Raw genomic sequence first — 13,443 nt, 5'->3', positions numbered from 1 at the left:
GCAAGACAGACCACTGCAGCAACATCCTTCGTTCAGGAAGGAGCACTCATGGTGCTCGGGCACCGGCCAGAGGTCCGGACTTGGGAGGGAAATGTGCTCCACCAGAGCTGTTCAGACCCACAAGATGACTTCAGTGTGCTTAATCGCTTCCAGAGGGAGCCATCGGCTGGTGTAACTGTCTAGCCTCCTAACTTCCGGCACAGTGAAAGGATCCTAGCCTAGGACAGTCTGAACATCTTCCTTAGCTTTCCTGGTGATGCTAGGATACGTGGATGGACCCACCTGCTGAAGCCTCAGAAAGAGATGGAGTTTCTGCCAGTGCAACAGGGCAGGGGACTGGCAGAGGCAGGTCTGTGCATGGCAGGGGCTGGCCTTCGCTGTCTGGCCAGGGCTTGACCTGGCCCTGCTGCCAAAAGGGCCAGGAACAATTGAAGCAGATGGGAAGTTGTGGTGGAGGGTAACCACAGGGCAAGAGCATGGCCTACATCTGTCCGCAACGCCCACGTCCCTCGGGAATGGCCCTGCTGACGCCTGGGAAGCTGTTTGGCATCCTGTCTGTCCCCCTTCCCTGTATTTTTCCTTGTGGCACTATTCCCTGTGAGAACTGACCTGAGCAGATGTAGCCTATTCAAGCTGCAGTCAGGGCACATTTAAGTTTGGCTACAGCAGTATCTAAAATGTTCTTCTCAGAAAGGATTTTGACCATTATTTTTACCCTCTCCTTAGTCTACCAACTTGTATTTTCTCTTACCAGCAGCAGTGCTACGCAAAAGGGCCCTGCAGACTGGAGGGCAGAGGCACTGCGTGGGGAACCGTACGCCGCACTCGCCAGAGGCAAGGCTTCAGTGTCTTCCCATGGACTCGCCATTACCGATGTGCAGCCCAAGGTTTCAGCCGAAAAAACCCACCACTTAGAACACTGGCTGCAGTTGCATAAGAGTGAGTTGGAGGCAAACCTGGTTTTGCTCTGTGGCAGCTGATGCCGCCTTGCCTGCTCCCTGCAGAGCAACACACCGACCAGGTCTGCGATTCTGGGCTTATTGAGCCCCAGGCCAGCTACTGCCGGGCCCCTCGTCACAGACCACTTGGCCTTCCAGAGCTTTCTTGGAAGTGAACAAGGACTGAGCTGTTTCTGCCCAAAAGACTACCTAGCTGTGTACTAAAAGGCAATTGCATGCCCTGCGTGATTAAAGGTGTTTGTTCTGTTATCAGTAGTTGTAAAATTGTTTCCTGAACCTTACTGTTTCTCTTTTTTTTTTTTTAAATAAACAGAGCATCTGTCTCCCATAGTGCTACTGGTTTTTGCCTTCTAATTAAAAAAAACCCCACAACTTTTAAATGTCATATCTGTTTTTATATATATTCATCATGCACTGAAAATATATGATACATTTCCTATAATAGTGGGTAGCTGACCTTTTTGTCCTAATGCACAATAGCAACTAAATCTAAATAAATTCGATTTGTTTGTCCTCTTTTTTTTTTTTATTACATACTGTCAGCCAGTCCTCCAAAGCAGACTGCTCTCGTACCTCAGAAAACTGAGATTCACGTTAATTCACAAATTATCCTGGCATTATTAAAACCAAATCCCACCCCTTTCTGAAAGAAGGGGTTTGAACTGTGAACCATCCAATCTACTTCTGCCTTCAGAAACTGAAACTTCAAAAATTTCAGAAACTATAACTTAAGAAATTGTTAGCCTGATCTCCAGCTCTGAGAAGGGGACAGGGGAAAGGACCTTTCCCATCATCTCTGAAATTATCATGATGTGCCTTAATTCTTAAAGCTTCGAACCAGTTAATCCTGTCTCTATTGCTGTTGCAGCACCAACTGACTCAAGTGGATGTCTGGACTAAACTATAGGCAAGAGAGGTTAAACCAAAACTCTCCCACCAAGCAGAGAGGACATCCCAGTCCTGGAAGCAGCTGGTGCTGGAACGCAGAAGGGGCTGGGCAAACCCAAGACATTGAGGCATCAAACACACCAAATGGAGGTGTTTCGTGGAGAAATAAATTGGGAAAATAGAAAGCGAATGTTTCTCAATATGATGACAGGTGCTTTTTCCATTAAAAAGAGAAATATATATATAAAAAATATATATATAAACTTCACCTTAACCAGAGCTGAGTGTTTAATTGCTAAGCTCTAGAGAACTAGAAAGGTTGTGAAAAGCATGACAGAAGCAAAGGAAGCTGAAGATCATTAGCATGATCAGAGTTTAAGTGCGAGCAGGAAAATAAAGAGACCAGAAGGAAAGTATGAAACCTCTTGCTAAGAAATAACAGGGTTTTCAAAGCAAGACCTGAAGTATGTTAATTCATTGAAAGGCAAGAAAACTTTACTCTTAGCCAAAGACTGCCTGCTCTGCCATCTTCTAAGTCATTTCGGCAAAATGAGCCAAGATCTCCTGTGAGTATTACTCCAGCTTGCGAACTCAGAAGCTCACCTTTGTTTTGAGGAAAGGCAAGCTAACTTGAGATGCCGAGGTTTAACTATGGTGTCAGGTGTAGCTGGCTTGTGAGGAGGGAAGTGTGTTTCGGCAGAAAGCTGGAGGGCTCATTTTTCGGGGCTGGCTGTTGTGCTTTACAAAGGAGAAGCCAGGTTAGGGCAGGGAGGCAGGAGCAAGGCGCATTTGCACTGTATCTTGGCTGCCTGCTGCTGGGTTTCGCGCCTGCCTGAATGGCAGGCGATTACAGGCTGCAGCTGCTAATTATTTCAGACAGTGGTTTGAACCTTTGGGGAATCAGAGCCATAGCATTTCTCCTCTGGACTCTTAACTTTGTACTTTAGATATTTACTACTGGCTGAGCACACCAATAGCATGCTCTCTTGGCCAGGCTTAGTAGCAGCCTGTTTCGTCCAAGTAGGTTGAAATCCAGACCTGGAGCCTTGTTCATCTCTACAGGCCTCAGGAAGAGAATAGTCATACGAATTGATTTAATATTCTTGGGCTGAATATAGAGTTTCTTTTTAGACCTTACCTTAGGAGGATAAAAAGTACTTGTTAGCCCTGAAAGTCACTTCACTGGGCAGAAAAAAACCACAACAAAAAACCCCAAGACAAAAATCTAGAGTCCTAATCTGTAAATCTCTGGGGACAATATTAGCTTTTTATTGTTTCCCTACCAGCAAAATGCAGGAAATAGTCCAAACTGCCCCACCTCTACAACTTCCCATTATTTATCACAAGAAGTGTCCTTTCTAGGCTCTTTGGTTTCTTCCTACAAATATATCCCACAATTCAGCATACAGAAGAGAACAGATCAAAACTCTGTTCAAACCAATGCAAGGTGCTTTCATGTGCTGCTGATTCAGACTGTGAGCTGATCTCTCTTGGAGAAGGCAATGCGTGGTATTGCGTTGCAGCCTCAGAGTATGAAAACACCCAGACAGCCTCAGAAAAATGGCTAATCAGAAAGCATTCACTGGAGCTGGCAGGAAAGCACATTTTGCAAGCTCTTGTTTTATAAATATTTCTTTTAAAAATTGAATTTTGTGAATTTTCAGATAAAATAATCCCTAAAACAGTGAATAGAAACTTCAGGTTTGAAAATCTTGTGTGTTAAATTCTATAAAGTTTTTTTAACATTCTCTCTAACCTCTTTTCTTCTTTTTCAGTTTGAAAAAACTGAAGAAACTAAAACCTAGGAAAAAAAATGGCTCAGGCAGAATGCAGAGCCAAGGCCTGGTTTCCAGAAGAATATGTCAGTAAGAAAGAAACCTACAGCTAGTAACCAAAAGGCCTCGTCTTGTTATCATTGTTATCTTGAATAAACTCTGTATTGTGTATTTCCTGAAAAAGATGACCAAAAAACTCACTGAGACCATAGATCTCCCAGTAACTTATGGCTAAAAGCCCAACTAATGTTTTATGTCTCTTTTTGGTTCATATCCAGAAGGATCTGTTTGTTTGTTTTTACTCATTCCTTACTCCTGGAAAAAAATCCAGTGAACTTACTGGGATTTGCAATACAAAATTCATTTTTCATTTGTTAGAGAGCCCTTTCTGCAAACTGTAGAGAAATTGTTTCCCAGCATAGAAAAATCTGTACTGATGTGGCTCAGATTTAAAATTTAGTAATGTATTTCCTCTACTGGGCACGTTCTGAATTTCTTTAGGGCACTGAGTCACTCTGGTGGTGGCACCAGATTCAACTAATTTATGTTGAATGGCAAAACAAAAACTTTCCCAAATTTTAAAATATCACTGAAAAGGAATAAAAGCACAATTGTCTTCAGCCATTATGGCTGCCCTAATTTGAATCACATGGGAAAATGCTTTGTTAATGGCTTTCTTCTTTTACTCTTCATTGGCAACATACCAAACCAAACCCCCTATCTTTGCTCTTTTTCCTTTATGCATTGCTTTTCCATCTGATTTTAGAAGAAAACGGTGGGTTAGCAATTATGTTGCAATACTAGAGAGCTGTGGTCATTTCCACAGGCTTCCTGAATAGCCATGGACCAACCACTTTACCTCCACTACTATTCTGTAAAACGGGAATAATTCCACATCTCATAAGGCTGTCACTACAAAATCTATTTATTGCTGCAAGGTGCCCAACTACCACTGGAATATTCAAGGCATATATATATTGTATTTTTCCTTATAAGCATGTACTGTGTAGGGTTTAAGCTAATAAGTCCCAATGATGATTCACGATGATATGATGATTCATAAGGGGAACAAATCTGAATAGATTTAAATATGTACATGTAAAAGAAATATGTGCGGCCTCCCAGCGCTCTTTGAAATACAAAAGTGAGAATTCCTTTAGGTATAACGCTGGAAGCCTTCATGTCAGACCGTATTGGCAGGTGCCAGGCAGCAGGAGCCAGCCAGCAGGACTGATTTATCTGGCTTTCTGCCGGCGGGCCCCACAGGCTGCAGCCCCGCATTGCTCCAAGCCGCAGGGCGGGTGGTGGGATGCACTCCGCCAACGGTCCGCCAACGCTGCCTTCGGCTTTTAAGCCCAAGTAGAAGGCTTATTCCTCTGTGTTCTGAACCTGTGTTCTTTTTATTTGTCTGCTTTTCTATACCAGCTTCTCCAGATTTGATTTTCATTTTATTCCCCACTTCATTCCCCTCCTTAGAGCACTATTTAGAACTGGATAGCAAAATGTTATAGGCTGAGCAGACAGGACATTATATATAGGAAGAGCAGGGCAGTTCCCCTCTCTAATCATCTTCTGCTCTTATGCAGATAGTAAATGATGGGCCACAGAGGGAGTTGCCATTCGTCTCTAGGAAATGCACGTCGAAGCGGTTCAAGCGCTGCATCCTGCCCGCGTCATGGGCCGGTGATTTAGGCTTGTCGTGGCAGCACTGTTTCCCTAGCACTGAGGAGTTGCAGGTGAGATCTTCCGTCCTTCGGCTGAGTGCCGAGAGCCCATGTTTTAGAACAGTGTCTTTACAATAGCAAATGGTAGCATTCCCAGCTTGGAGTAACAGGCAAATTTCGGACAAAAAAAAAAGCGGCATCCATTGACATCATCCCCCTGTGCTGACCCCGTTGCCCACATACGCCTCAGCCTCGGGAACCGGGCCATGCCTCGGCCGGTGGCTCGGCCCTGCTGCGCCAGGGCCAGGGCAGCCTCAAGGCTGCCATTTGATTTGTTTGTGCTTTGGGCTCCTTCCTCTGACTTGCCCCCTCCGAGCCAGCTGACGTGCCCATGCTTTCTTCCCTCTGCCAAGTCTGCTTCGCTGCCGCCTTTCAGGTCTGGAGCTGTTCTGCTGCCTGCTCTTTTCACAGCTCTCCAAGTGAGTAGCAATAGTTGAACCAACAACACAACTTTGCCAGCTCTGGTCACTTGGGTCCTACAACTTAAACACAGCATGCAAAAGCTTAAGCAGCAGCTTCGCTGATGGGGCTTAGCCCCAAATCCACACAAATCCAAGGTAATCTGGAAGCAGCTCACTGCCTTCTCTTAATGTTAGTGTCAGATGGCTTCAGCTGAGATGGGGGCTGAGGGAGCTGGGAGATGTGTGCACGCCTTGAACTAGTTTGTGAACTAAAGGTTTTATAATCTGCATATTGAAAACTGTCAGAAAGTTTAGTGCAGTGGTTCTGCTTTTATCTGTGTGGAGCTATGGGGCACGGGTTAAGGCCCAGCTCCAAGAAGCGACCGAGGTACTACAATGCAAAGGAGCAGCGGGGATGCTGAGGACAAGGCTGTCAGTTAAATTTTCTGCCCGGCCTAAGGGTTGTTCATGTATTTTATCCACTGGCTGATTAATGTAAAATACAAAAGTATTCTGCCTTGCAAGCCGGGAGTGGAACTGCAGTCTCCACCTTCCCAAAGGATGACTTAAATACGAAGCTACGGTGCAATGCTCTTCCTTTCCTTCTGCCTGATCAAATGCATTTTTAATTCTTTAATGCAAAGTAGAAAGGCACCAACACAAGACTTGAAGAGCTCTCCCTTGCTCCAGAAAAGCCTCAGACAGGGCGGCTAGAAACCTCTCCTGGGAACACCAGACTCTCTCCTGCCTTCCGTGGATTTGAAATCGCACTCTCCGTGTTCTGAGCGACCACCTAACTCCTGAGATACGGAATGCACGGAGCGTTGTCCCCTTCCCGGCTGTGTGCTGGAGCACAGCACCAGGTACCACGACATGTTGTACCCTGGCGCTCTCAGCAGCGGCCAGAGTCAGGTCATCCAGCGAGCCACGCACCGCCCTGATTGTGCAGGACCTGTGGGCAAGAGCAAAAGCACAGGTTTAGTCACTCTTGGCATGCGAGCTCTTCATGGTCCACTGCTGGATTTCAACATACTTTAGGAAGCCAACAACAATTGTCTTACACCCAACTGGCTAAACAAAATATAGATGAATCCAGTAGTCTTCCAAAAATAAAATAAAAACTGGACATGCTGTTTGCTCCAGTTGTCTATTCGCTACAGGCAAAGCATTTCAGAGTCGCTCATCCTGAGGTGCTAAGATACTGCTCTGGTGTTTCCATCGCAGGCTTGCTATGACCCAAGTCACCGATACTTTCTAGTTAAAGCACTTCAGATGAACACAGTGAAAGCCAATAAATAAACACAAGAATTGTTGATCGGAAATGTTTCCCTATTCCTGCCACCAATAAAAGCAGCCAGCAATATCTGCTGTGTTTGCAGGGTGAAACAGAGTACAAACTTTTTAATCCTCAATCCAGAGCTCACCTAAAAGATTTAGGGCCAAATATTCCTCTTATTTACACTAGTGTAAATTTAGGGAAATTTCATCCTAGTTAATGTACTGCCAGGTGGTGGATTTTGCCTCAGATCACGTTATTTGTTGGGCTTTTATTTATATTCAGCCACTGTGTGTATACACATATACAAAGCAGTAATTTTTGCCAGCAATGAGAAGAGAGTGGAGTTTGCTATATAAATCAGTACTTCTCAGTCAATATGCTGCAACCCCTGAAGGGGTTATAAAAACCATCTGGGGGCTTGTAAAGCACTGAAAATTTTATAACAGTCTAAAGCAAAGAAAATGTCATTTCTTCCACTCTCCATACAGCAACACCATCCTCCTGGCAACCTGTCAAAACCGTACATGCAACAATAAATTCTATAGGCTTATCACTTTTACCATAATTTTTCACTTTAGCTTTATAAAACATGTATGGGAACTATGAAGTTTCTTGCACTTTAATATAGGATTTCCAATCTGAACTGCTTGAGAAATGGTGCTCTAAAATTTTTGGCCTCAAAAGGCCGCAGTTTTCATTAAGGGCCTCCGCCTTAGTCTTCTCCTAAGCTACTTGTCAAAACTGCAGCCTATTTTGTCAAGCTTAGGCTTGTTTGTGTTGGAGACTGTTTTTCTATTTCACCGCGACTTTCTGCCTGCCTGTCAGCTTCCTCTTTAAGTCTAAATCATAGAGGGAAACATCAACGTTTCCCTCTGTGGGAAGAAATGTTTTGCTTCAAGTGGAAAAAATGGATGAGATTTCCTGTATCCTCATCAGCAACTTGGTGTACGGCTTGAAATCTGCCGTTCCTAAGGTGAGATACCATCTGAAGAACCTTTGTGCTTTTAAGTACAGCCTCACAGCACATGCAGCTTGTCAGTGAATTTTGCTTTCATGCACGCATCTTTAATCTCTGTGCATAGCTACTTATCTATGAAATTAATTCCAGTAGCAACCAAGTGTATCCAACTCGCACCCACCTAAAGGAATCTACGCTAGATCTTACTGCAATGCCTCCTGTGGCTGAGTTTCTCCAGCAGTTTAAGCCAGTCTCACTCCTGGCTGCCGTGGGCCTGGCCGCTTTGTTGTTCCAGTGGCTCCAGCATTCATCAAGTCCCTCAGAAGGCTCCTGCAGAGAATAAATTCAGAATAAAATCTCAGTGTTGGGTTCTTTTCCCTGCCAGGATTAGATGGGTCACATAAGGGCCTGGCAAGCAGCAGAGCTAGTGAGGCCCTGAGACCCTCAGAGGGGTAAGGGAACAAGGAGGGGATGGTAGTGCTCCCCTTTTGGCAGCTGTTAGGATGGGTGGGCCAATCTCACACAGCTTAACCCCAAACTCCTCTTGAATTCACCTGGTTCTGCCTGATGCTTGAATTTCCACAAAGGAGTCCTTTGCTGATGCTAAGCGCTTAAGAGATGCGAAGCCTCACGCTTTCCAAAAAGTGTGACTAGTTAACTGTTTAATGGGCACAAATTTGATCACTTAAACCATTTGCTAACAAGGAGAAACAGTGATTTCTTGCCTGGGTGGGAGCTGGTTGCCCACAGCTACTTCAGTTTCTAGCTCTGGGCTATGCGGCAACAAGACAGGGGAGGACCAAAACTGCCTTCTGGCTGCAGCTCTTCAGCTCCAGTTTCACTGGATTGGAACTGTGCTGGCCAAACTGGATGTCATCAAAACCGAGCCTACAGTAGTTTATTTGGAACCCAACTGCCTCTACCCCTGTCCTGTTTCTACTGGACAGACTACAAAGTCTGCACCTGCAAAGGATAGGTTTGGATCCAAGCTGAGGGCATTTGGGGCCTTGGCTGCTGGCTTAGGTCTTCAGCCTTTCGGACTAGAGGCAGGATTCTTGCCCCAAGATCTGGGTGCAGCTGCCTAGTCATGGTCTGGCTCTTCTGCCTCCTTTCCATAAGCCAGATTGTACCAAAAGGCTCCTAAAACCACTCAGCAACATTTTTCCATGTGGTTTTCATGATGTCAAGCAGTTGGGCAGGAGATCTGACATGGTCTACATAACTTTTTGTCTTCATCCGTGAGAGAAAATGGATACTCAGAGGTTGTCCCTGATAATGTGAAAAATCATGGAAAAGGTGGGTTGTGGTGGGGGTGGTGGTGATGGTTTTAATTCATCTCTACTCTCAACTCCGAAACGGATCTGTGTTTGTAGAAATTATGGTATGAAGCATTTTGGGAAGAGGAAAAGAAGACAATTTTTAATTAAAATAGCAAAATCGAGCTAGTTAGTAAATAGCCTAAGAATTGTCCACCTCAGCTGGCACTGCCCATGAAGAAACCGTTCCTGAACAGCCCAGCCTGCTGGTGCCAGCCCCGTGTCTCGGCCAAACTCCTCCCGCTCTGGCTGAGGCTGAGCTCCTCGCCTCCATGTGCCGCCATGCCCTGCCACCTCCCTCCCCCCACCCGCCAGCACTTCGGTTTCCACAGGGAGAGCCCACCTCGACGGACACAAGGCTCTCCACCTTAAAGCCTGGCAGCGGCCGCCACCGCTGCTGCTCCAGCTCGTGCCAGGAGATGGGTTGGTTCGTTGTTTGTTCTTTTATCCGGAGAAGTCCAAACTCCTGAGGGAAGAAACGTGGTTTATTGCATACTTCTCCTGTTTCTTCAAAGCTGGACTGCACCACGCATGAGGAATTTTTGGGAAAACAGGCTCAGAAGGGATGACTTAACGAGACAGTGTTGTCCCGTGCCGGACCAAGGCGCGGCGTTTTCCCTGGCCTTGTCAGCAGCCAGGGAACAGCGGAAACTCCCTCTCGTGCTTCGCGGGCTGTCCGTGGGTGCGAAGCTTCACCTGTGTCCTCCCAGGATTACCCGCCGTCCTGCCCCGCTGCCAGGCCCGTGCCCACGCCATTGCACCGCAGCGGCAGCTCGCCTCCCTCAGCTGGCCCCGACGCGGCGTGCGGCAGCTGAAGCCCCGGCGCAGGGGGCCGTGGGTGCAGCGGTCCCCGCCGAGCGTGGGCAGCACGTGGGGGGCCCGGGGTGGCGTGAGGAGGCGCCTCTTTGGCCGTGACCCTCTGGCCCTCCACGCCGCCGCGGCCAAGCGGGGCCCCCGTGGCGGCCTTTGGCCTCGGTGGTCGGTCCCCTCGCTGCCCCCGGCCTCGCCTGCGGCGCTGCCCGGCGGGGCCCTGCCCCGTGGGCACCGTGACGGCTGCCTCCGCTCCCCCCTCTGCCCGCCGCGGCCGGGCAGAAGGGCGAGAGCTGCCGCTGGGGCTCGGGAGGGACGGCGGGGCGGCCGGGGCAGGGGCGCAGCACGCCGGACACCCCGGGGCGAGGGGACGCAGCCGGCCGCGCCCGGCACGACGGGCCCTGCGGTGCCACGGGCGCCATGGGGGGCGGCCGGCACACGGCGGGCAGGCCGGGCTGCTCCCCGCAGACGGACTCGGGGCCGGCCGGCGCTCCCCGCCCCGCAGCGCAGCCCCATCCCCGCCCCGCAGCGGCGGCCGCCGGCAGCTCTGCCCCGGGGCGGGCGGGCGGCCGCGGGCGCGGCGGAGGGGCGGGCGGGCGGGGCGGGGCGGGCCGCGGGCCCTATAAAGGCCGGCGCCGCGGGCGCGCTCCGGCTGAGCGGCGCGGTGCAGCGGCTGCCGGGGCGGGAGCGGGCAGCCAGCCGCCGGGGGAGGTGAGCGGGGGCCGGCCCCTGTGCCGCGGGGAGGGCTGGGCCGGGGCAGCCGCTCGGCGCCCGGAGGAAGGGGAAGGGGAAAGGGGGCCGGGGCGGCGTGCGGGCTCCGCGGGGGGAACCCAAAAGTTTCGCCGCTGCCAGCCGCGGGGCCGCCGGTGGTGGATGGGGACGCGCTGCCCCGGGCGCCGGCGGGTTCCTCGGCGCCGGGTGCGTGGGCGCTGCTGGCGCGGTGAGGTTCTCCCGCTGGGTGGGGGTCTGAGGGCGGGGAGGGCTCTGCCCCCCGCGAGAAGCGGGTTTGCAGGGCTGCGGGAGCGCCTGCTCGCCCCGGCCGCCGGCTCCTTCCCGGGCCCCGTGGCCGCGGCGTCCCCCACGCCGCTCCCCGAGCACCGGCTGCGTCCCGGGGGCCGGGGACGTGGAGGCGGCTCTTGGTTCAGTTGGTAGCTGGGGTTAGCTTCGCATACCGAGTGAGAGAGAGACGGGAGAGAAGTACTTACAGGCGCTGCGGTGTGGGGAGGAAGGGGTGCCCGTGTTCTGTTACTGAAGCAGGGTCCGGGCAGCGCGGGTGGCCTCGGACCGTGCGCCGGAGCGGGAGCCGGGCAGCTGAAACCCTGCCCGCGGCTCCCTTCCTGGCGAGGCGGGAGCGCGGTGCTCGCCCGGGGCGCTGGGAGGGTTTGGGAAGGCGAGGTACGCCTCGGGAGAGGGCGTTTTGCCTCCTGGTTAAGGTGGTGTGCGGTGTCTTGGCTCCAGGTTGTGCAGCGCGGGAGGATCTTCACAGTGGAACAAAACCCTTGGAGATACCGTTGTGCCTAGCGAGTAGGTGTTAAAATGTCAGGTTTGCCTTAAACCTCGGGAATAGCTGTTCATGGAGTAGAGGCCTTAGTGTGGTTTTTTTCTCTTGCTCTTTCTCGTGCCTGGATATGATTCTGAAACATGGTTTGCGTCTTGTGGTTTTAATTGCGTTCTTGGGCAACTTCCTGAAAGAGAAATCTGGTAGGCTGATGATGTTTTTCACTGCTCTGAAAAATGACTTCCTCCTCCCCCTCCACTTTCTCTTGTATGAGCATTTGGTAACATCCTACCCCCTGCTCTCCACGGGAATTCTTCGGAAACCTGGTTTTGTAGGGACTATTTGCAAAAACATGTGTAGGTGTAGGCAGCTGTATTGCTGTGTAGCTTTGAAAAAAGGGGGGAAGCTGCAGAAAGCCACGAGCCAAGCAAGCAGCAGCTGTATGCCTACGGAGTGATCAGATGAGCCTTCGAAGTGGGTGAGGTGAAGACCAATGCAGATAAAAAGGCAGTGTGATGAAGTGGATTGATTCAAATGTGTAGATGCGCTAGCGTGGAATTTCAGCGTTTAATGGGCTGTGATTAAACCTGTGAGAAGAGCAGCTGTATGGCATGGAAGTAAACTTTGAGTAATGAATGCTAGTCTACAGTTTCTTTAAAGTTATGGACAAGTTGTGTGATAGGCAGTCTGTTGGCAAACTTTGTTGGTGCTCTGAAGATGCTGGAAAGCTGCTTAGCTGGACATTACCCTTGCATCAGGGTGTTATAAAAACTGCTCTTTACTTTGGATAGTGATACGACCATCACAACTGTCTATATACACCTCTGTGTACCTGATGTGGGAGGTGATGTAAACTCATGTCAGTACAAAAAAAGAAAACAGAAATCTGCAGAGGATTTTGTCTCAAGGTGTGTACAGAAGTGTTAAAGCTGCTGTTTGGTGTTGTCATTGACAACCAGGAGAATAGCATGTGCTAGTGGGATGCGGAGTCTTGTAGTGTGGGTCTCTAAATGGCACAGCCAGAAAAGTGTTCCAGTCCTAAAGCTTCTTAACAGCATACTGTTAGGCAGAAAAATGTCAAGCAGTGAGCCCAGTAAGTGGCACTAGGCATTTTTAGACTAAACCACGGTGTGTGTAGGTATGTAAATATATAAAAATAAGCACCTTACCCTATTGCTAGGAATTAAAGTGGAGATGCATATAAATCGCCTACATCTCCCGTAAGGGAGCAGTTCAGAGGGAGCTCTGGCTAGAGATTTGTGTTGCTGTGGTGGTGGTGGGCTCGGTATCCACCTGGCTCGTGCAGCCGGCTGTGGCTTTTGATGCTTGCTAGGCAACTGCAATGCTCACGCTTGAAAAAGCTGAGGCTCACTGGAAGGTTTGTCTTGGAAGCTGGACTTGGGGTTGTCTGGACCACTTGGATTGCTTAATCACAAGCATACATGAAAGAGCATGCTTCTGTAATACTAATTAGAGGGAAGTACAGCCTAATCATCAAAACCCTTCCAGTTAGTTGGTCTGTTAACTGGATTCTGCTGTTCTTTAGGGTCAAAGGTTTTATGTGTGGGAAGACAGGGAAAAGGTGAATTAATCATCGCTAATCTGTAAAGTGTTGCTGGATACAGTCATCTCTGTGTGCCTCTGGGCATCCTCCCCATTGCCTGTGACTTAAGTTACAAATCATGTTTTACAGCAAAGTGCTGGCCTGTAAGTAGTGTGTAATTCAGTGCACTGGCTACTCCATTCTACCTGCTCTCCAAAGCTAAAAAGAGGCAATTCTTTATATCCCTCTGCTTATTCAAAAGCTGTTTACGGTTAGTATAAATAGGGATATA

The 13,443-nt window shown here is 49.3% G+C and overlaps 2 protein-coding genes across 4 annotated transcripts in view; one reads left to right on the top strand and one right to left on the bottom strand.

Moving 5' to 3' along the window:
* Positions 1-6,353: 6,353 nt before the first annotated feature.
* Positions 6,354-13,443, bottom strand: part of LOC142361095 (uncharacterized) — an 8,533-nt gene continuing 1,443 nt past the window's right edge. The window contains exons 2-5 of the mRNA XM_075417852.1: positions 11,316-11,482; positions 9,644-9,766; positions 8,166-8,314; positions 6,354-6,699 (exon numbers count right to left, since the gene is read on the bottom strand). Coding sequence (XP_075273967.1) covers positions 6,381-6,699; positions 8,166-8,314; positions 9,644-9,766; positions 11,316-11,482 — 758 coding nt within the window. The 3' untranslated portion in view covers positions 6,354-6,380. The remainder of the gene's footprint in view (positions 6,700-8,165; positions 8,315-9,643; positions 9,767-11,315; positions 11,483-13,443) is intronic.
* SERPINE2 (serpin family E member 2) overlaps positions 10,741-13,443 on the top strand; it is a 23,908-nt gene continuing 21,205 nt past the window's right edge. For all 3 annotated transcript variants that reach the window (XM_075417855.1, XM_075417854.1, XM_075417856.1), the window contains exon 1: positions 10,741-10,821. The gene's annotated coding sequence lies outside the window, so the exon portion shown is untranslated. The remainder of the gene's footprint in view (positions 10,822-13,443) is intronic.

This window comes from Opisthocomus hoazin, chromosome 4 (genome assembly GCF_030867145.1).
Source record: "Opisthocomus hoazin isolate bOpiHoa1 chromosome 4, bOpiHoa1.hap1, whole genome shotgun sequence".
Taxonomy (NCBI): domain Eukaryota; kingdom Metazoa; phylum Chordata; class Aves; order Opisthocomiformes; family Opisthocomidae; genus Opisthocomus; species Opisthocomus hoazin.
The sequence above is the reverse complement of the archived record's forward strand: the minus strand, read 5'-3'. Positions and strand labels throughout refer to the sequence as shown.